The sequence below is a fragment of the Haemaphysalis longicornis genome, unplaced genomic scaffold, assembly GCF_048455015.1.
Source record: "Haemaphysalis longicornis isolate Haplotype H1 unplaced genomic scaffold, Haemaphysalis longicornis Haplotype H1 scaffold_1, whole genome shotgun sequence".
Taxonomy (NCBI): domain Eukaryota; kingdom Metazoa; phylum Arthropoda; class Arachnida; order Ixodida; family Ixodidae; genus Haemaphysalis; species Haemaphysalis longicornis.
This window is the reverse complement of record NW_027526203.1, coordinates 349711806-349733718: the sequence shown is the minus strand read 5'-3', so window position 1 is coordinate 349733718 and position 21913 is coordinate 349711806. Positions and strand designations below refer to the sequence as shown.

Below are 21913 nucleotides of genomic sequence, written 5' to 3'. Positions count from 1 at the left end.
GGTAGTTCAGCGCACAAGAGAACGGGGCAGAGGAGGCAAACAGGATAAGAGTTAACCGGTTAGCATTTTTAGAACCTCCGGGAATTTAACTTACGAGAGAAATTGCAGAAATATGGCAAGATGTACCACCCCGCAACCGCAGCTTCTCCATTGCCTCCGTCCAGTGGCGTGTTCAGTCGCTTCGCGTGGCGTTTGCGAACTGTTCATGCTCGTTTCAGTCGTTAATGGTAGTCGCATTTCACCAATGAAGGGTCGATCCATTCATGTAAATGGGGAACCCCCTGCGGGAGTATGTGCCATTGTTTTTACGGACAATTTACCTTTTTGGCCAATTCCCCACAGACAGCGTGTGCCACCGACGTCCTCAGCGGAAGCTCCGCCCAGAGACGACGTATTTGCCCTCCCTTCGCTGCACTGCACATCAGTGACGGATTTATACACACACCCCAACATCATCCCCTTCCCCCTACGAAAAAAAAATTTCACCATCTTACCCTAGGGGAACCCTGAGTAGTATGCGAAGCAGCCATGGGGTGGACTCAAGTTCCCATTAGTTTTCAGTTCCATCGCGGCGTTCGGGAGGAGAATGAGAGGAGCGGAGCGCGCGAGCGGGTCATTTATACCGCAGAGCTACAGTGGCGCTCCCAGCGGAGCATGCAGCGGCTACCGTCGCGTCTCTAACCCTAAGTTGCTTCGCATTATCGCGCGCGGAGCCGCAGGTGTTGCCATTCGTTGCGCAATCCCGGAGAGAAGAGGAGCTTCGGAGAGGAGAGGAGGATGCCGGAGAGGAGAGGAGTGTAAAGAGAGGAGAGGAGGAATGCCTCGCATACTACTCAGGGTTGCCATACGGGAAGATGACGACGGTGGTTGAACGCCAAGCTATCTCGTGATGGATTCTTTGGTTGGCCAATCCCTATAGGGGCATCCTGCCACAATCATCATCAGCGGTGCCTGGCCAGGCATGCGCAGTGGGTGTGCGGACGGCGGACAACAACGACAAGGGAGGGAGGGACACAGCCCCGAGCATAAGATGCTCCGCATCTAAAAGATTCCGCAACCAAGAGCACCCTGCCCAGGGATTTATACACCCCCCAACATCCTCTCAACACCCCCCCCCCCCCCCCCCCCCCAGGAGGACTTCGGCACTCCCCCAAAATCGACATTGCGTGGTGGTCATTGACCACCACGCAAAGCGCCAGACGCGGAGCCTTCCGTGCAAGTTCTTTATTCATCGACTCGACATCAGATAAGGGGCGTTCCGCAAGGATCGCTACTCTCTGCCATCCTTTTCAAATATATTGATGAGCTCAGTTGAAATCAGTCAGGGTGTTTGCTCTTACGTATCTTTTTTGCTGAGCAGTACACCCATGACCTTTGCGGGTTACAAGCATATCTGGGTTCCATCGAAAGGTGGATTTCAGACTTGAACTTGCCCATCAATGTTGATAAGTTTGCGGTTCTGGTACTCCCAGTATCCTCTTCTGTTTACTTTTGTCTGACTTACCGGGAGGAGATCATCCTTCAGGTAACATCTTTAAAGGAGCCATGAAGAAAAAATACAAGGCTTCGTTTAATTTGAAAGAACTAGGATTCAGTATCTCACTCAGCTCCATTACAGCCACAAAAGATGTTTTTTAACGAAAAAAAGCAAGAAGTATTTAAAATTTTCAAATTTTGCACCACATTATGAGCAAGAATGACGTCATACGGGCCAACAATAAAACATAATTTTCAGTGCGTTAACTGCACGTTAGCATTCAAGTGATACGGTCAAATAGAACTAGAGGCTCCATTACAGACGTCCAGTCATGTGTCGTCGCGACAGGTCAGTTAGGCGGCCGCAAATCGCACAAACAAGGTTCCGTGACGTCATAGAAAAGTTGAGGGAAATTGGCTAGGGGGTCGCGACTGCTTCGCACGTTTTCTTTCATATCTCCGTTATTTGTTCGAAGATTGCGATGATATTGGTATCATACCAAGGCGCCAACCTCTTAATAAGTACATCCGTGACTACAATAAAGCTGACTTCTCTCTTATTAACGAAGAACTTGAACAATTCTACCTCCCATTCAACCAGAGTGCATTTACCAGATCGGTGAATGAAAACTGGCTGTTGTTTAAAAATAAGGAGCCAGGAAGAGAAAATGCAAGTTGGTTTGTTTTATTCGAAAGATTTCGTGTTTTATAGTGCCCCCAGCGCTTGTCCGGATACAAACGATGCTTTATTCACTGAGAAATTAAACAATTTAAGTTAAAATTTTGATTTTCCCGCTAAATCGTTTGTCTTCGGGGTCTGCAATGACATCACAGGAACCGACCGCTCTGCAGCCTAGAATCCCTTCATTCACGCATCCGCCATACAGGGTAGAGACACGTATACGCTGGCGCCGCCATTGTGGGTTGCTCGCTCGCCGCCGAAGCAAGTCATTGTGTCAAAAACGCGCTAAAATTATCGCCGCAACGCGGTTTACTGAAGACGTTTGAATCATATCGTCTGTTTCGCGTTGCTAGGTCTCGTGGAAAACGAAAAGAATAACGCGTTGAGCCCGTTGGCCCAATTGCGGCGGCACGGGACCGTTCAAAGGTTGTCTCCACCCTGTACAGCGGCGTTGGTTTGTTCCCGCGTTTCTTTACGTTACCCGAACCTAGATGGCGCCACCATACCGTGGCAAGCGTTTGGTTTGTTTTTGCCCGCATTTAAACTTGGCTTGTTTTTGTTCTGGGAGAAAATATTCGTTCCCTGAAACAGTGCTCGCTAGACAAATGGGGTCACGTAAGACACCGTTGCTTGCGTCAATCGGCCAGTGTCGTCTGAGACAACCCCAAGCCCCGTAGTGCTGTGCAGCTAAACCAAGCATGCTGTGCGCAGTACGAACAGCAGAACGCATCAGTACTTCTATGTTTACATGTGCTTTCGTAACTTCCACTGTTTGTCCCATCATTCTTATTGCTTTGTAAAGAATGTGCCCTAAATTTAAGCGCAAATCGCTCGTTCGTCTAGTTTCTAAGCTCTACCTAATTTGCGTCTGCTTCTGCCAGCCTCCACCAATCGCAGAGCTTAGCTCATGTGACATCATAGGTTCTGTTGCGGGAAATGAGCTGGTGGGTCGCATGACCATTCCCGTTTTTCCTAATTATGTAGCTTATTTGAGCGAAGTTTACGTTAAAAATGGTGTCAGTATGATTCTAACGAGACAATCTTTTGAATGAACCAAACTTGTGTTTTCTCTTCATGGCTCCTTTAACTGTATATCTGTTTTGCAAAAATGTTAAATACGGCTCAGAGCTCATTTTTTCCCGAATTTTGAGCCTTAAAGGAGCCATGAAGAGAAAGCACAAGTTTGGTTCATTCAAAAGATTGTCTCGTTAGAATCATACTGACACCATTTTTAACGTAAACTTCGCTCAAATAAGCTACATAATTAGGAAAAACGGGAATGGTCATGCGACCCACCAGCTCATTTCCCGCAACAGAACCTATGATGTCACATGAGCTAAGCTCTGCGATTGGTGGAGGCTGGCAGAAGCAGACGCAAATTAGGTAGAGCTTAGAAACTAGACGAACGAGCGATTTGCGCTTAAATTTAGGGCACATTCTTTACAAAGCAATAAAAATGATGGGATAAGAATGCTTGTTTTAAATGTACAGCAGAGTGCCGCTTTGGAGTTACCTTGCATCACCCTGGCCGACTGGCGTAAGCGACGTTGTTTTACGTGACCCTGTTTGTCGAGCATGCCCCATGTTTCACGAAACGATTAATTTCTCCCGTAACAAAAACAAGCCAGGTGCAAATACAGTCAAAAATAAAGCAATGGCAGAGAACGGTCCACGGCTCCATATGGTACCGCCCTCTGAACGGGCTAACTGTAAGCAAGGCTGCAAAGCCTAATGACACACTGGAAGTTTGTTTGAATACCCGCCCCTGTGACTTCATGGCAGATGCCACAAAAACATGATTTGGCAGGAGAATAAAAATTTTAACGTAAATTGATTAATTTCTCCGTGAATATGGCATCGTAATTGCTGCCATAAAAGTGCTGGGGGCACTATAAAGCACGAAATCTTTCAAATAAAATAAACCTGTATTTTGTCTGCATGGCCCCTTTGGAGGCGACAGTCAGCACTTTATGCTCTAACAAGCGAATGTAGTGGAAAGCCTAATCTTCGCCTTCTTCAAAATTGAATAGGTGAGTGGCATTCCATCTGACCATGACTTCTGAGCGGACGGGCATTTAAAAGCAAGTTGCTACATCCTCGTCCTCCTTGTTGATCTGAGCTTCTGACCTGAGATATCATGCCTGCATATGTCAGCGCACTGGCAACACACGCCACTGTACTCGCGCCCTCATCGACATAGCTCGTAAAAAAATGCGTCTTCCAAAATGTCCGCCATGTGGATTTAGATTCGTTTTACCCTGTTTTCCCTTCTCCATTCTACGCAGCCTCGTGTGTAGGCACACGGTGCATCTCTCAGGCCATGTGCCCGGCGACAAGGTGCTGCCGTAGTGGTGCGTAGTTAGAATTATCCGTGCCGGAATGTACTCGGGTTTGAATTAATGGGATTCTTTATACATAGACTTCCATGGAAAGTTGGCCAGATCAAATCATCCAGTTCGAATTATCCATAAATTTGAATTATAGAACTTTGAATTAACAAGCTTTCACTGTACGTGAGAGCTTGGAATACTGATTAAAAAAGCACTACTTTATGTTTGCCTGACACAGTCAAACTACAGCACAACAAAAACAAAAAAATAATAAACGCAAGAGAGACGAAAATTTATCAATAAATCACCATGTTTTTACACGCGGACTCTTAAAGGGGCAATGCAGACAAAACACCAAGTTTAATTCATTCGAAAGATTGCCTCATTAAAATCATACTGACACCACTTTTTATGTAAACTTGGCTCAAATAAGCTATATAATTAGGAAAAAAGGGAATGGACATGCGATTCACTAGCTCATTCCCCACAACAGAACCTATGATGTCATATGCGGCAGCTCTGCCATTGGCTGAGGCCTGTTGGGAATGACCTTCCCAGCGCTGCTCCCAGGTTGTGACTCGCATCCAGCTCGTCACCGATGTTGGGAATCAGCCATCCCGACGCTATCAGCGCTGTTGGGAGTGGCCATCCGAGCGCTGTCACCGGTGTAGCTACGTTGCCTTGCTCCGTCCACTATCGAAGCGGCGCAGAGCAGAGCGATGAAGTTCTCGAGCCGATGAAAGGTTGAAGCAACATTTATATACAGTATGTACTAGGGTAAGCAAACGTTACATGGCTCGCACAAAGGCGACAGCACCTCTCCACTCGGTGCCTCCGAATAGACTGGTGCCGAAGAATGCCGCCGGAGGGAAGCCGACGACACTCGATCCAGGCGGGTTTTTATACCCCCGGAAGGTCGTTGGAGCCCCGTGAAGTTTGAATCGGTCCAATCAGGGCTCTCGCTGGCTGAAGTTTGAAATCTGACGAATGGTAGCGAAGTGGTGATTCAGCCGCCCCACCATGATGGGGCACGGCCGGGCTCGACTCTTCTCCTCCCGCGCTCCCCTTACGGCCTTCGCAAAACCGGCTCGGCGCATGGGATTTTTTCTGACGCGTAGTTGGGGCGGCTGACCGCACGAGGGCAGCACCACCTCACCGAAAGGTCCGCGTCGCCGCGTCTCCGCGCAAGGGAAGAGCAAGGCAGCTTGAGCGTCGACAACATAAACAGTCAGCTTTCGCGGTGGCATTTCCGCGTGAAACGGGTCAGTTGGTGTAACTGATATGGCCCAGATTTTTTTTTGTTCTGGTATAAAAACGATATACACGGAAGGCACTTGTCTACGCAATAAAAACAAAGCGAAAGTTGTTCGCGTATATACTATATTTGCTTGCAACAATATTCCTGACTTGAGGCGCACCGTGACAGATAAAGTTTTATTTTATGCCCAGCTTTATACAATTTTGGGAAAAAAGTATATCCCGTATGACTATACCTGAATAAAAAAAGCAACACTCCTCACAAGAACTGCCTAATGTAGACGTGTAAAACGCAAAAAATAACACCAAGGACGAAAAAGGACGACAGGCACAAGCGCTACTTCCGACTATATTAGTACCGCAGGGATGCGGGTTCAAATCCCGGCCACGGCGGCTGCTTTTCTGGTGGAAGCGAAAAGCGAAAACGCCTGTGCGTTTGAGATTTCGAAGGACGTTTAAGATACACAGATGGTCAAAATTAATCCGGAGCTTTCCTCTACGGTGCGCCTAATCGCCTGTGTAGCGTCGGCGCATTTAACCCCATAATCAATCAGACAGCATTTATTCATAAAAACGCTCATATATTACACAAAAAATGCGCACATCAGCGAACAATTAGATTCCACAGCGTATGTAACCATCTGTCAGGCGACAAAATGGCAATATGTTCTGACACAGCTCGTGAGTACAGATGACTAGGCAACAACCGACCACTGTGTGACACCCGGTACCACACATAAAAAAGGAGGTGCAAGATACCCAATTTATTTGACTGATAAACCGAATGACGGCATACGTATGGGAGTGTGACCAAGGCGAGTCATCTACAACGCCAAATGCTTTCTTGTGCGAGCTGGTTTTTCTGCTTTGCTATCCCTACAGTCTCATTAAAGAGAGGCGTGCATTCGCATTTCCGGCAATGTGCACTGAGTTGCAGTGTATATATAAAAATATATATTCCTTGTGAGCTGTAGTGTTCCTACCCCATGGTGCGAGTTTTTCCGGTTGATTCCTCGGAAAAATTGGCGAGTCCTGCATATTTATATACAGCTTGGCAATCCTCCTTGACAAATCGTAAATCCGATTGTTGAGTGTATAGCAGTTCGGCGATGATGCTTCGACTGACGAAATAATGCTAGCTTGTTTGAAGGCAACAGCACTACAATACAGCAGCCACTATGTTAATGTAGCGATTTTAAGTCCTTCAATTGAACCTGCAGAATACGAAGCCATTTCTCCACATTGCGGTCGATCTTCACGACATCTTTCGCCGCTATGGGTGTAGGCCAGCGTTAGTAGGTAAAATGCTAGCAGCTTACTCGGCAACAGCGCATATTCATGGGAGGATGTGCAACCATGCACTTTCCGCGTCACAAGTTGTCAATCATGTGGCAGTATCCGGCGCTGCGGCGCACACACTGCGCTGTGAACGTGCTTGGCGGCGGCGGATCAACAGTGAGCTAGCAGCGCCACCCCAACTTGCGGCGGCAGGCAGCAAGGCGCCTCAATGCGAAGGCCGTAAGGGGAGCGCGGGAGGAGGAGAGTCGAGTCCGGCCGTGGATGGGGAAAGGGAGGGCGACGCCCACGCCGTCTCCGTGACCTTGCCTCCAGGTGAGTAGCGACAGGCACGCGTGGCGGGTCATTCACACGAGGCAGGATCTGGCCGCGCCGCCACGCCGGAAAAGGAGAGGCGATGTTGCGGCAGGACAAGTCTCGTCAAGTTTGCTGCGGGCGGTTTGGTCTGGTTTGGACGGGATCCGGACATTTCGGTGTAGGACATTTCGGTGCAGGTCGTTTCGGTGCACGGACTTTTGGGTGCACGGACTTTTGGGTGCACGGACTTTTGGGTGAACGGACATTTCGGTGAGGGACGTCTCGATGCGGACCATTTAGCTTTTAGCTTTAATATTTTAATTTCGTCAGACGATATGACTTTAACGTTCGAGATTTGTCTGCCTTTCAAATTTTACTTTCGTTCAACTTTTCTAAAAATTTTATTCTACAAATGAACAGTCTCTATCATTTATTCTCAGTGCTACTGAACCGCTTTGATTATAGCCAATTTTGAACTCTCCTACCCCGACCCCCCAACCGTCACAGAATATCTCCCACACTGCTCCACTTTCACAATACCAGTTAATAGACCGTTCCAGAAACTGCAGCGCCGCTCCTTCCCCTGGCGGGCGCGCGCAAGGCGTCATGGGAACTGCGTGCGCGCGCGGGGCGAGCGCCGACGGGGTGGTCGCGCCGCGCGCCGCGTTCGCGGCGTCCGTCAAAGGACCAAGTTTAAGTAGCGCGAAAGGATGGGCTTGCAAAGTTATGTTGCGCATCAATTAAATCATCTTTAAACCATAGAACCCAAAATAAGAAATAAACTCCGCATCCTTCTGAAGCTGCCTGCACCGCATGAGAACCTTTTGTCGTCTGCTAGCAACGTCGTCTGCTAGCTGCTGGCAGTTGAAAGGCGTCTTCGTGCTTCTTGCTGCCCGCGGGAAAATAGAAATTCCTCAACACGAGGAAATAAAAAACAAATGTGCACTTGAGCTCCCAGAGAAAAATACAAATAACCAGCTCTTGCCTCCGGCAGCCCGCGGGGAGCTGAGTGGGAAAACGAAGAAGCTCATATCGTGTGCACACGTTATTTGTGATGCATTTCCGCGTGTGTAAAGCTACACTCGTTTACGACCTGCCTTAGCGTTTGTAGTTCACGCGATACTGACGATATGGCGCCAAGGAAGCTGCAGGAGGCGGAAAAACGTGCTGTATGATCGGATGGGACAACAATACGCTTGGAGACCGGCATGTTTCATTGCACAAGTTTCCGAAGGACAAGAAACTTAAAAAGGAATAAGTTCGCCAGATAAATCGCCAGGGTCGTGATGGCCGATTCGCTTTGTGGGAGCCGTCCGAACATCACAGGATATGTGGAGCCCATTTCAACGCGAGCAGACGCAAATGTTACATGGACCGTATGCGACCATTTTTCCACACCGGGTCTTCTCCGAGAGGTGTCCTCCGGTAAAGACAGGTACGCCCAGCATTATAACGTAAATTCCAGGCATCCGCTTCCAGGCATCCAAGACGAACTAGTGGTATGCAGCACTGTCGAGATACCCCTGTCAGCTCAGAGTAATCAACGCCCGTTTTGTAATGAATTTTAGCACAAACGGCGTAACAGGGCATAAAGCAATATTTTCACTCCAGCAGGCAACGATGCGGTTTCTCCAACGGCAGCGACTGCCTGCAGCCCGTTTCCTGCGGCATTGGAGTAACGGAGTTTCTGCTGTAGTGAGTTAAGCATTTCGACTATTTCTTTTCGGTCGCTCATTGTGGAATTATTTCCCACTTTTAAGGTGTGGTGTACTTCCTGTGAGAAAACAAAGGAGACAGCTCGTCATAGCTGACCCAGGATTCTTGATCGAAGATGAGCTCCGTGAACTTGGCGTTAAATTGAACAGACCCCCCATGTTAAATGGTCGGCGTCAACTGACAGTAACGGAGGAAACACGCACACGGCAAATCACCAACCTATGGAGACACATTGAGCGAGTTATTCGAGAAGTGAAGAACTTGAGAATACCGTGGTATGTTTTCCCAAATGCGATGGCTGACAAGCCAAACCGGATACGGAAAATTTGTTGCTACCTGAGCAACTTCACACATGAACCACTTCTCAATTGATAATTAAGCAAAATGTCAACTATGCGTGTTTTGTATTAGCGCCCTCTGAACAGTTTTACCTTTTAGTCGGTATTGGTTAGTTTTTCTAACGGAGTAATTAAAAGTGTACGTGTCTTTTTTTCGACTGAAATAAACATTTCTATTTTCATATTTACACACAGACGAAAACATCAAAAGAGCTTAGGATTGCACAATAAGACTCGCCACCTCTTGGGCACCAGTACTTGAAACAAATGCAGACATAGTGTAGCATGAATGGACGGGATACACACTGCAACTCCCCAAAATGCAGCAGTTTGTTGAAGAAATGCCGGCGGTGGTAAGAACGCTGAAGTTTGAAAAAAAAAGCCAGTGAAGAAAACAGCTGTCCAGGACTTGATTGATTGATTGTGGGGTTTAACGCGCCAACGCAACGCAGGCGATGAGGCGCGCCGTAGTGGAGGGCTCCGGATTAATTTTGACCACCTGGGGATCTTTAATGTGCGCCGAAATCTCGTACACATAGGTGTTTTTGCTTTTCGCGTCCATCAGAAAAGCGGCCGCTGCGACCGGGAATCAAACCCGCGACCTCGTGCTCAGCAGCGCAAAGCCTTAGCCACTGAGCCACCGCGGCGGGTAAGCTGTCCAGGACAGCAGATGTTCTGCATGCATCACACAATGTTAAACGCCGAAGCTGCACCGTCAACAAATGCTCCCTCCACAGGCGCTGTCGCGCACGGCACGGTTTGGCACGGTAGAGCTACATGAAGAGCGTCCCGGGCGGCAGCGGCGGCGGCTGCTGCGGCGCTCACAGTTCCCAGGCTGCTTTGCGGCCGCCGTTTGGGGGCGCGCGCAACTTTCCGGAAAGGTCTATTCACCTACTGTGCCAATTTCCGTCGGTACACCCCAGAAGCTGGATTCACAAGATGACTTGGTTCAGCAAGCACTCATTACCACTGCGCGATCGATTCCTCTGTTCAATGGTGGATAATGTGACTACAGCAGAGGTACCGCCAAATAGCGCACAGCCAACGAACTTCAGGGACTGAGCCACCTTCACGCATGCAGCCCAAGCTGTGGGTCTTCACCTTGGGTCTTTAGCAGCCATTACTAAGAGACAGTTGTGCTGCCACCAAGGTACGGCTGCCATACTGCTCACCAGTATGGCAGCTTTAACCAGCAGCAATGTGAAATAAAAAAGGTGAGTGAAGGCTGAGGCTGCCTCAAGGCTCCTCCATGTCACCCTTATGTGTCTTCTGCCTCTTATTCTCAGTGTCACCTAAGTGGTACATTAAGTTTGGGCTAGTTGGTTCAACATAACCTCGACTACAGCACATAAAATTGAATAGAACAACAAGGAGACATACGCATATCCTCTTTTTTGCTATTCTGTCCGATTTTATGAGCTGTAGTCATGACCCAAGTTGGCAGTGATGGTTCCAGTGGGGTGTGACCTGTCACATGCCTTCTGAACTAGTATGCCACCAACAGTGTGCAGGTACCCCCATTCTATTAGCCCCTCCCAAAGGTCAGTCTGGAACTCCATCGGCTTCATTTTCGCCTCACCACACAAGGCCAAACACGGGAGAGGGGTCCTTCAACATGGTGTTGCATACTCGTGAGGGTGCCAGACACTGTCTGGCATGCTTTTTCTAGCTGCTGCTTTAAAAATCGAAGCTGACAGTTGAAACACATCGTAGCAGCCACTAAGCACTGCTGTTTAAATGCCACTGGTGAAGCACATTACACTACTGCGGCATTTTTTATTCTGTTTGCATGCCTGAGAGGCTTGTCTAAAAGTTCCATTGAATGCAAAGATAAAATGCAAAGATATAATAGGCCCAAGATCAAGTAGTTAAACTTTGCCCACACTTGGAAAAAACATAGGCAAGCAGCAATGCACTAACTACCACTCTCTTTGTGCAACCCTGGCCAGTTCACTTTCTTGTGAGAGTATTGACAAAAAGCCCAACGATAAATAATGTTTCCATAACAGTCTACAATAACAGGAGACAAGAAAAGTGCAGTTATTTTACGAAGTTCCTGATTTAGCAAAATAATTCATTAATCCCAGTGACTTTTTCAAAGCGATATTTATCTGTACAACTCACGCCATCCCTTCTTTTGTAACTAGTGCAAAAAGGTCCCGCCAAATTTTGGTCCGATTTGAAGCACCCACTGTGACTGCAGTATGTACAACACTTCTTTATTCGAGATGTCAGGAGACGTTTCTGCCTCAAGTGAACAGGCGCAAGGTCGCATCAGCTCCAGCAGTGATGACCCACGGCTGCTGAGGGTGGAAGGCACAGTCAAGGACACCCATGCCCTTCTGCGTCGAGTGACCCCTGAGAATCTTGACAGGAACTATCAGAGGGTTCTGCATGAGATCACTGCAAAAGGAAATGGGAGAGTATCTGTAAGTTGCACTAGTAGAATGGCAACTCAAAATTACACCAACTCAGAACCCAACTCTTGCCTTGTAGGTGCTTCCAGGAATTTCGACATGGAATACTGTACAGTTGAGCCCCGCAACAACGAAACCGCTGGGGAAAGTCAAAAAATTCGCTTTTGCGGGAATTTCATTGCTGCGAGCATGAAACATAAACGACAGGAAAATCGGCCAAAAGCTGAAAATGTATTTCTGAAAATCGGTTATATGTATTACTTTGCGGGGCTTACCTGGCAGCAACTTCACAGATCAGTTCTCACACTAAAGTAACTGCTTTAATGCTGGTTGTCGTGCGCACCTCAGAACGACAGGATCGTGTCAAACGCACCCATAACATCCTGCCGGTTCACCTTCTCTGCACGCTTTTCCTTTGGCCCTCAGCACTGCGTATGTCTAAGCACTCAAGCGAAGTCCAGCTTCTTCTTTCCGGAGAGTGCACCTTGGTACAATGCTGTTCACATTACTAAGTGAGCACCGCTTTGCTCACATCCAGAAAGGCCCCAGCCGCCACTGTTTTGTTTTGTGCACGTGCGTAGAGCGAGCTTCCGGTGGGTTCTAAACTCACCAGTGCTATCCTCACTTCGTCCATTTGGGCCAGTGTGACTTGGGAAGCGATAAAAACTTCCACTTTTGGGCTGGTGGAGCTACCTTACTGAGAGCAAACACGCCGATCACCGCACACACAACAAACGCACGCGTGCTGTTCAGCAGTAGCTAGCTAGCGTAGCCCAAGCCAAAGCCATGCGGCCGTGCCGTGAGTCATCATGTGTCACCCCCTGGTGGCGTCGCTGCGAGGCTGCCTCCACGGCCGGCAGCTGCCCGGTCTTTTTGTAAACAAACCTTCAGCATTACAAACAAAGTAATGCACCTTCAGTCCGAAAGAAAAAAAGAAGAGAGGAAGAAAAAAAAAAAAAAAAAAGTATTTGAGCACTTTTTGAACACTGTTAGCCTCAAACGGGTAGGTAAAATGCTGACTGGACTTGCAGCGAATTTCGTTAACGCGGGATCGCTTTCCAAAAACATTTCGTTGCCGTGAGATATGAAATACATGGGCAGTTATGGACGTTCATCGGGGATACCAAAATATTTCGTTGCCGCAGGAATTTCATACTTGTGAGATTTCGTTTTCACGGGGTTTGACTGTAGTTGTGTTTTATTTCACAACCTGAACCGAGCTCTCGGCCCGCAATCAGTGCTACTTCAGTACTGGTGCTACAAAAGTTTCTTTTGATTTCCTGTCTCCATCCGGATACCAGAACAGGGTACAATAAGAGATGCATTAAACCTGAGGCTTACCTGTACACCATGCCATGGCTGATGATGACGGTGCCATCGTCTGATGCGGATGCAAAAAGTGGGTATCTCCTGTGGAAGGTCACCTGCCGTATGGCCCCCTTGTGGTGCCTGTGTAGAGAACAATGGCAGTTAGTGGTGCTGATGATAGTAACAAAAATCTCAGCATTTAGACCACCAGAAAATATGGCTTCTCATAGCCTATAATACCCAGCCTATAGGTTACCTCACAGCCGTGTCCCCTGTGAGCAATTATCCGTAGGAAAAAGCGAAAAGGAGGTTTCAACTTGTATAAGACTGCCAGCGCGACACGGCTCACTGATTAGTTCCTGTATATAAATGCACTGTGGGTACACCTGTTTCCCCTACCGAAGTAAGCCACTGCACTTTGATGTGGTTGCAAGTGCTCAGAGTGTGATATATACAATCCTCACTCATTGCAAAAAATATATTTAGCATGCATTCGCGATGGGTAATTTTTCTTACTGTAAAGCATGATTCCCTGTATTTGAGCTTGCCAACTCCAAAATTAATTTAAAATGTTCGAAATTTTCAAACATTACTACTGAATTCAAGGCTGAAGTAAATATTCTAATATCCACTTCGACACTCAAAAGTTTCCAATATTCACAAAACCCTAATTAAGGCAGTTGACACTGATCAATAAACATCTATATTTAAGACTTTCAAACTTCGTGTATGTAGCAGTAGCATTTAAAAAGAAAGTTAAACGAAATTACAATAAAAGAAAAAAAAATTTCACCCTTAGCAAACACACATCAAATAATTCCTGTGAATGAAGTATTCCCACAGCTGTGCAATAGAAGTGGCACAAAATGCTAGAGAAAGTGCCTCAAAACTGTGAAACTCATTGCTTAAAGGGTCCGTAAAGACAATGTACAACTTTACTCGAGAGATTTGGCAGCTTACTTAACTACAATTTTGTTCTGACAGGACACACTGCTGCCATCACTGAGAAATTAGCATTTAAAAGGGGCTATTATCTGCTTACTGGGCCATTATATGACGTGGCAAAGGCTCTGGGACATGCTTGGGAAAGCAGACAATAATGGGCATGTTCTATACAAAATATTGGGTGTATTCTAGTGGCCCCAGTGCATGACCGGTAGCAAACGATGCTTTATTCGCTGAGACATTAAACATATTAAGCCAAAATTTCTATTCTCCCGCTGCTAAATCGTGTTTTGTGACATCGGCAAGGGGAAGGTGCCTGAAACGGAAGTTGGCATGTTGAGTAAGGCTGCTGCAAACGGCGAAAGGTGTCTTGTTTGCTCTGCGCCTGCACAAGTGGCGCCACGGTACCCCTCAGAGACCACTTGTCCGCACTTGCTCTGTTTTTGACTGGATTTGTACCTGGCTTACTTTTGTTACGGTTGGTGGTAATCTTTCGTGAAAGATCGCATATGCTCAAAGTCGCTAATGCCAGTTGGCCAGTGCCATTTCAGGCCGGCCTAATGCACCCGATGGCTGTGCAGTGCCCGCCGTACGCGCTGGTGCTTCTATGTTTACGTGTCCATTCGTAACTTCCGTTGTTTGCCCCACCATTCTTACTGCTATAAAAGGGATGTTCACTAACATTAAGCACATGCAGCTAGTCCTGCAAGCCTATTATCCCCATTTAAGCCGCGTTTGATTTTGTCGGCCTCAGCCAATTGCAACGAGCTGCCTATAATACATTATAAGTTCAGTGTGGAACAGTAGCTAAGGAGTCGCATGCCTATTCTCTGTTTTCCTCATTACAGTGAAGCTTGCATTCAAAGTGGTGTCAGTGTTATTCCAAAGAGGCAATTTTTCGAGAAAAAAAAAAAAAAAGCAAACTAGCATTTTGTTTTAATGGCTCCTTTAAGTACCCTCACTCAAGGTTGTCGTGAAGAAACAAGTTTAGAATCATTGACAAAACACCCAGTAAAACCCAGCAGCGCAGTTCGGCATGTAATAACCCTATGCTAAGTAACAGCACATCCTGGACTTTTGTTGCTGCTTTGGGTGATGAAAGTCTAGAAATGAACCTGAGCTCACCTGAACTCAATGCCCTCTGAGGAAATGCCGAGATCGACTCGTTCTTAATTCGTTCTACTTAAAAAGCCGTCACAATGTTGTTGAAGGCACTTTTAAGAGATGTAGCACAACCACAGCTTGAAAACCTGATCATAGTGTTCACCTCCAATTCATGTTCATTTCTTGAATAGTACTTTACTGCAGCCATTTCTCAGTTGCCTTTGCCACAACAAAATGACATTATTTTCATTGGGAACAATTGAATGATTTGTTAATTTGGTCAGCATCAGCTAATTGCCAAAATCAGACTTATCGCACCAGAAGTTGAGTGTAGGAAACCAGCTGATGAGTCGCCCCCCTTTCCTTTGTTTTCTTCAATATGTAAATTATTTGACCGAAGTTCACATTAAAACTGGCAGGATTGTTATCTTCACAATGCAATTTTTCCCCTGAAGGAAATTCATATGCCGTCTTCATTGTCTCTTGAAAAAAGTTTCTGAACAAAAATAATTGATTTGAATGAATTTGAAGGTTTATAATTGTATCAGGACTAAATTATTTTGCCTGAAGACTTGAAACTTGAGCTCGTCGGTACATGAGTGCAAGTGTTTGCCTCTTTTTCGTTCTGTCCCATCTGTTGCATTGTCCCCTCCTTACAATGATATTGTCCCGTACTCACTAACGCCAAAGGCAAGGAGCGAAGATGGCAACAATAAAAGATCATGCAACTCCAGTGGCAAGGAGTGAGTGATAACTTTTTATGTTAGGGTCATGCAACCAAGATATTTATGAAGCAGTGCTTACTGGGAAACCACAACACACCATCACCATTAGATGGCATGCTGGTGGCTGGGACTCGCTGCTTAAGCATTTTTTGGTCAAGACACTCCTTCGCCACCCCTAAAGTTCTCTCAAAACCCGCATTTACTGTACGCGAGATTATTTCCACCACCAAACTCGCAGTTTCTTACCGGAGCGTTTTGTAAGGCTTCACAGAGAGGTCCATGTCAAACCAAGTCAATCTGTTTTCAAAGCTGCCCGTGATGACATTATCACCTATGAAAGAAATGTGCACAGAGATAAGACAGGATGATATTGAACTGAGCAACCAATGAAATCTTAGTATGTATACACCAAAATTCACTGCAAGATGGCATGCAAGGTTAGTACCAGTGCACACATATATACAAGAAACAGTGGCAAAAAAGGGAAATAATTAGCGAAAGTGGTGAGGCGACTAAGCTGGCGGTTGACTTTACTGTTTGTACTTTCTATAACTACTTTAACGTGGCAGCAGCTCAGACTCTATTCAGCACAATGGAGGTAGTTGTCTTCTCTGCTGGTGATACTCTGTCTTACAATGTAAGGTTAAAAAAGGATCTAGGAGTGAGAAATGCCAGCTTCAATTATTAATTTCTGAACAAATAGAGCCCCATTTTCTGTCAAATGAAGGTTTAAAGAGCTGTGAAGAAAGTGATCTTTTAGTTCAAACACAAAGTATTCCACCTTTCGTGACCCTTTATACTGGCATTTCTTCCACATTTCCCTTTCATGTTTTCAAGACGCGAAACAGCGTGTCACAAAGTGGTGTGGGAATTGTGGAGATCCGTGATCTCAATTCAGCACATGCTATTGGGAAGAAATGCGAGCTAGTAGACGATGAGCTGAGCACGTGATGTCATGTGGCACCCATGCCTCCTTCCAAGAAGACATTCAGGTGGGCCTCGTTAAATGGCACCACTAATTCATGCAGTGCGGGAGTGAAGGTCTGTGAACGTGCATAGCAGAGAGAAGATAGATAGTGACCAACCCCGGCAGAGCTTGCATCTCAGGAGGTGGGAGCTGCCTTTGTAACAACCCATCTTTGTCTCCCATTCCAATCACAACCAGATGACGTGAATCGTGAGAGGCCTCGAGCCTCATGCTTACATACTTTCTTAGGGAGCTCCCAAATAAATGGCTCTTTCATCACTACTTTACCGTATTTACCCGATTCTAACGCGCACTTTTTTTCCGAAAAAATTCGCCGAAAAATCGCATGCGCGTTAGAATCGGATACAAAACCGAAACTGCTGAAACAGCAGAAATTTCGTCCCACCCATCGCCATCTCAAGATGGCGCCAAAGCTTTTAGCAACGATTTTTCGGACGCAGCAAGCCTAGGCACCTAGGTTTTTCTTTCGGTGTTCACAGAAATCGTGAAATCGTGTCACTTGCGCGCTTGATAACAGCAATGGCAGCAGCGGCTCCCACGCGTTCAAAACGACCGGTCGGCTGAAGCGTGCACCTCTGGAGAAGCTCTCGGGATGGGCGTGCGAGGCGTGGGCCACGATCCCATAGGCCATGGTTGAACGTTCGTTCAGAAGTGTGGCATCGCGAACGCGCTTGAAGGCACCGAGGCCGAGATGTTGTGGTCAGCGGAGAGCCACGAGGAGTGAGATGAGTAAGATTACTTCGGGAAATAAATCGCCCGTTTCTCTCGCATTCGTTTGTCTGGGTCACGAAGTCCCGTGCGCGTTACAATCGGAGGTGCAAGTTTTTTCGGTTTTCTTGCCAGGAAAATCGGGTGCGCGTTAGAATCGGGGGCGCGTTAGAATAGGGTAAATACGGTATTCTGTTCTTGTGTCCGCGAGCCTCCTTGAGTTTCTTTTGGCACACGGTGGACCCGTGGCAAGTAAAACGATTTTTGTATTTATAGACCAAATTGAATCAAATTAGGAGCATTTATGTAGCAAACCATTCTAACAACAAAACCAAGATCAGTTTAAGGATACCTTCTGTACTTTTTAAGTTAGAAGACTAATTACCTGAAAGTTGCATTCAGCACAATTTACTAGCGAAGTAGAGAAGATTTTTACGTCAGTGTGACCAGAAATGTCTATTCTGTGCAAGGAGGGTACTAAATTGTTGCATTCTACCCTTCAGGCATAAAGAAAGAACAAGAAAAGTTTCACCTTCTTTTCGAAATGAGAAATAGTTTCATGTAAAAAAAAGTGAAACTTCTGTCTTTTTTTGGACACCTACACCTTTTTTTGGACATGGATATTCTAATAGCTTCCTTGCACAGAATGGGCCTTCCAAATCACACTGACATAAAAATCTTGTTGAGTTCTTGCCTAATTAGTTAATTAATCTTGGGGCAACTTTGTGAAGGGAATTAGTTTGGTAACTTAAAAAGTATAGAAGATATTTTTAAACTGATTAAGTTTTGTAATTGGGTTAGTTAACTATATGAATTAACTTTAGTTGCCATGTCCCCCCTTAAGGGGGCTCACTGGTCTTTAACCAAAAAAGTTTATTTTTGCAGTTATGATGATGAAAATTTAGGGACACATGTAGTTTCTCATTCTGATTGTATATATCAATTTTTTTTTTGAGTAAAATGATTATATTGAAATTTATTTGGATTTTTATATTCAATTTTTTGACAGCCTTTGTAAAAAAACTGCTGGAGGGATGGCGCTAAACAGGGAACCAGTGAACTGTGCACTAATCAAAGAGTGCAATAAAACTAACATTATCGTTCTATCTGGTCTGTAGCAGAAGTTACAACCATTTGAAGTTTGGGCTTGAAAGGTGGCAACCAGAAAAACCGGTTTTGCCTTCCAGGCCCAAACTTCAAATGGTCGTAACTTCTGCTACAGACCAGATAGAACGATAATGTTAGTCTTATTGCACTCTTTGATTTGTGCAGAGTTAACTGGTTCCATGTTTAGCTGCATCCCTCCTGCAGTTTTTTTACAAAGGCTGTCAAAAAATTGAATATAAAATCCAAATAAATTTGAATATAATCATTTTACTCAAAAACAAATTTTATATCTACAATCAGAATGAGAAACTACATGTGCTCCCCAATTTTCATCATCATAACTGCAAAAATAAAGTTTTTGATCAAAGACCCATGTGCCCCCTTAACGAGCCCAGAGCTAGCATGGTGGCCTACACCGCAGAGTGTGTGGGGGGGGTGTCTAGCTCAAAGAATTCCCATTACCACAATGGGTAGAGGGACAGCCTCCTGAGTCAAATAGACCAGGGCACTGTTGCCACCTAGAAGAACATGTAGAAAATGTCAGCACAGTTCCTACAACCACCAGCCAGCATGGTCACACAGCCAATGGGACCAGTTATCCAGGACAGTTGCCGCTGGCGGTCATATAGTATACAGTACAGTCTAGCCCAAATATATCGAATTATTGCATACATCAAACAGTCTAAGCAACCCCTGGGAAATCCCATGCAAAAGCGTAACGCTGTTGTATGCATGTATCAAACTCCCGTTCACCGGCCCATTCGATATTTCAAACGCTGCACTGCAAGGGCCCCTGCAAGGGTGCTTCTCCTGATGAGATTCTGGCAATTACTTCTCGTTTGTGCGGCTGAGCTCGGTGAGAGGGAGGTGGCGACACATCACTTGGATGGCCTCTAACACCTGTTCGCAGCGCTAGCATGGGGTATAGTCACATGGTAACACGGACATGGCGAATGATTAGGTGGGAGAGAAGAGGAAGCCAACCAGAGGCTCTCAGTTTCTGCATGTTTGAGTGGTGACCACCCAGTGGTGGCTCTGCTGAAGCAGGGAGAATGGTGTGGCATGGTTTGTTTGCAGTGCCGTGCCACGGAAACGTTTCCGCCATGGTCATGGGTGGGGGGGAGGGGGGTGGTGGAATTTAGACCTAGCAATGAAGGCGGACAATAGAGAGAGCTTTAGCATTCCATATGTTCCGTGTCTTCCTTGCATACAATGTTTCATTGAAGCGGACATTCATTGAGGCGAAATCTGCCCCAACACACCATGGAAGGGCAAGAAAATTAGCCCTGTATATTGTCCGCATCATTGATAGCATAATGCAATGTTTAGAAAAAGGACTGATGATCAATTACGTCGTGTTTATTCAGATAACAAAGGTACCAATGGTTATCAACTTTTTATCTTCCCGTAAAGAGCGCGTTACGGGGGGATTTAGTTGCAAAACACACTGCTGTACAATAAGGCGTATCTACTGAGCTGATTACTTGCAGATAGCTGCTAGGTCATCGGAAGCCCCCCTCGCTTGTGGAAGGAGCGGTGCCGTTATCTTATCCTCTGACTGGGCACGGCGGCAACTGACCTTGGCAGGCTATTCATGTGCATCGCATTGATCGCTACTTCCACTGCGCGTTCGCGACTAACACAGGATTACGCGGGTTCAAGACTAAACATGAAAACATTAATTTTGGTTTTGACTTTGAAGAACTGTAGAAGGAAAACTGCAATGACAGCTGCTCACAACGTATACATGACGACATTGCGCCAGATGCAGAGCACATTTACCTGATTCGCACGACTTCAACTGGATATGGATCGGCTGTAGCTCTGGCTTGGTGAGCCGGGCTTGTGCCTCATGTAAAGACGGCCAGCCACGTCATTATCACCCGCAAACAATGGTGGCCATCAATGAATTTGTTTCTGTTAATGGGTGGTGGTGTGGGTGCCCGGCGCACGTTTTTGGCGAAACTAAGAGCCCTGAATGTATAAAAAGTTAGATAGCTGGTGTTATGCTTAATTTATTGTAAAATAAATGTTCGAACCCACCCCCAATGAGCAAAAATTTCTTTGAAGCGAAAGCAAGTCAGACAAATGGTTCGTTGTGGCAAGGACTTTGTTGCGTTGGCTTCTATGGCTAGCTGATGGGGAATTGGAAATATTTCGTTGAAGTGGGGTTCGACTGTAGTTCCGCGGGAAAGCCCTCGCCATGCCCACGCATTCGTGACGGTGAAGCGTGTCCTGCTTGCTGTGCCCGCACGTGCAGGCAGTCGGGTTCTGGTACTGACAGTGTGCATGGAATAGACAGAACACACAGAATGCTAAAACTTTCTATTATTCAACGGTTGGAGGCCGCTGAAAACAAGCAATTTGTTGCAGACCCATTTGAAATTCTTTGCAGCACTTTTAGGCAAAGGCAAAGAAAGGCAGCACATCCTGGTCATTCAGGAGGGCGTCATGTGCGTGTTCCTGCAACCGGTTCCACAAAGTGGCTTCATGGTGGCTCCAGACGAGAGGGGCTTGGACACACAAGACGACGGTGTTGAGTGCCTTGAGAGTGAATTTAGAGAGCTGTCAGCAATCCCATATCCCATCCCGGATGGTGCAACAGCACGAGAGCTCGTAAGTGCTGACGACAGCATGCAGGCTGTGGCCGATTGCAATGATGTGGACATCATGGCGAACATCGCCAATGCTGAGGAAACAGATGCTACTGGCAACCCTGACAATGTTCTCAACCCCCTACCAGAGCCGAGCTTGCATCAGCATTCAGTAAGGCTTGCCGCTGTTGTGGTGAAATGGACGACCCCGGACTTCTACATTTGGACAGAGTCAATAAGCTCGAGGAACTTCATGAGGTTTATGACACAGAAGAAAGCAAGGCTAATGGACCTTTCTCATGCTAAATAAAGCGCAGTGGTCATTGCACTGTGCTTCGTATTTTCTGTGCTTTGAGACACAAATTGGTTAGCTACCGCTTGTCCCGATCCTAGAAAGCCGTCAGTGATGTGTGGGGTTATCAGAAGGGCAGAGCACGCACGCACGCACACACGCGCATGCATTCTATGAAAAGGGCAAGAGCTTGTGTTCATGCACATAACTGTCTTGATTGTTCTAGAAAAAGGTGCACCATTTGAGTGAAATCAAAACTGACACAAAATTCACTGCACTGCCAGTGATAGTTACAGAACCTGCTAAGTAATGGTTAAAAGCTGGTAGTCTGCG

The 21913-nt window shown here is 46.4% G+C and overlaps 1 protein-coding gene across 1 annotated transcript in view; it reads right to left on the bottom strand.

Moving 5' to 3' along the window:
* Window positions 1-11590: 11590 nt before the first annotated feature.
* LOC144154228 (ribosome biogenesis protein bop1-A) overlaps window positions 11591-21913 on the bottom strand; it is a 53210-nt gene continuing 42887 nt past the window's right edge. The window contains exons 16-18 of the mRNA XM_077685831.1: window positions 16138-16222; window positions 13151-13258; window positions 11591-11795 (exon numbers count right to left, since the gene is read on the bottom strand). Coding sequence (XP_077541957.1) covers window positions 11642-11795; window positions 13151-13258; window positions 16138-16222 — 347 coding nt within the window. The 3' untranslated portion in view covers window positions 11591-11641. The remainder of the gene's footprint in view (window positions 11796-13150; window positions 13259-16137; window positions 16223-21913) is intronic.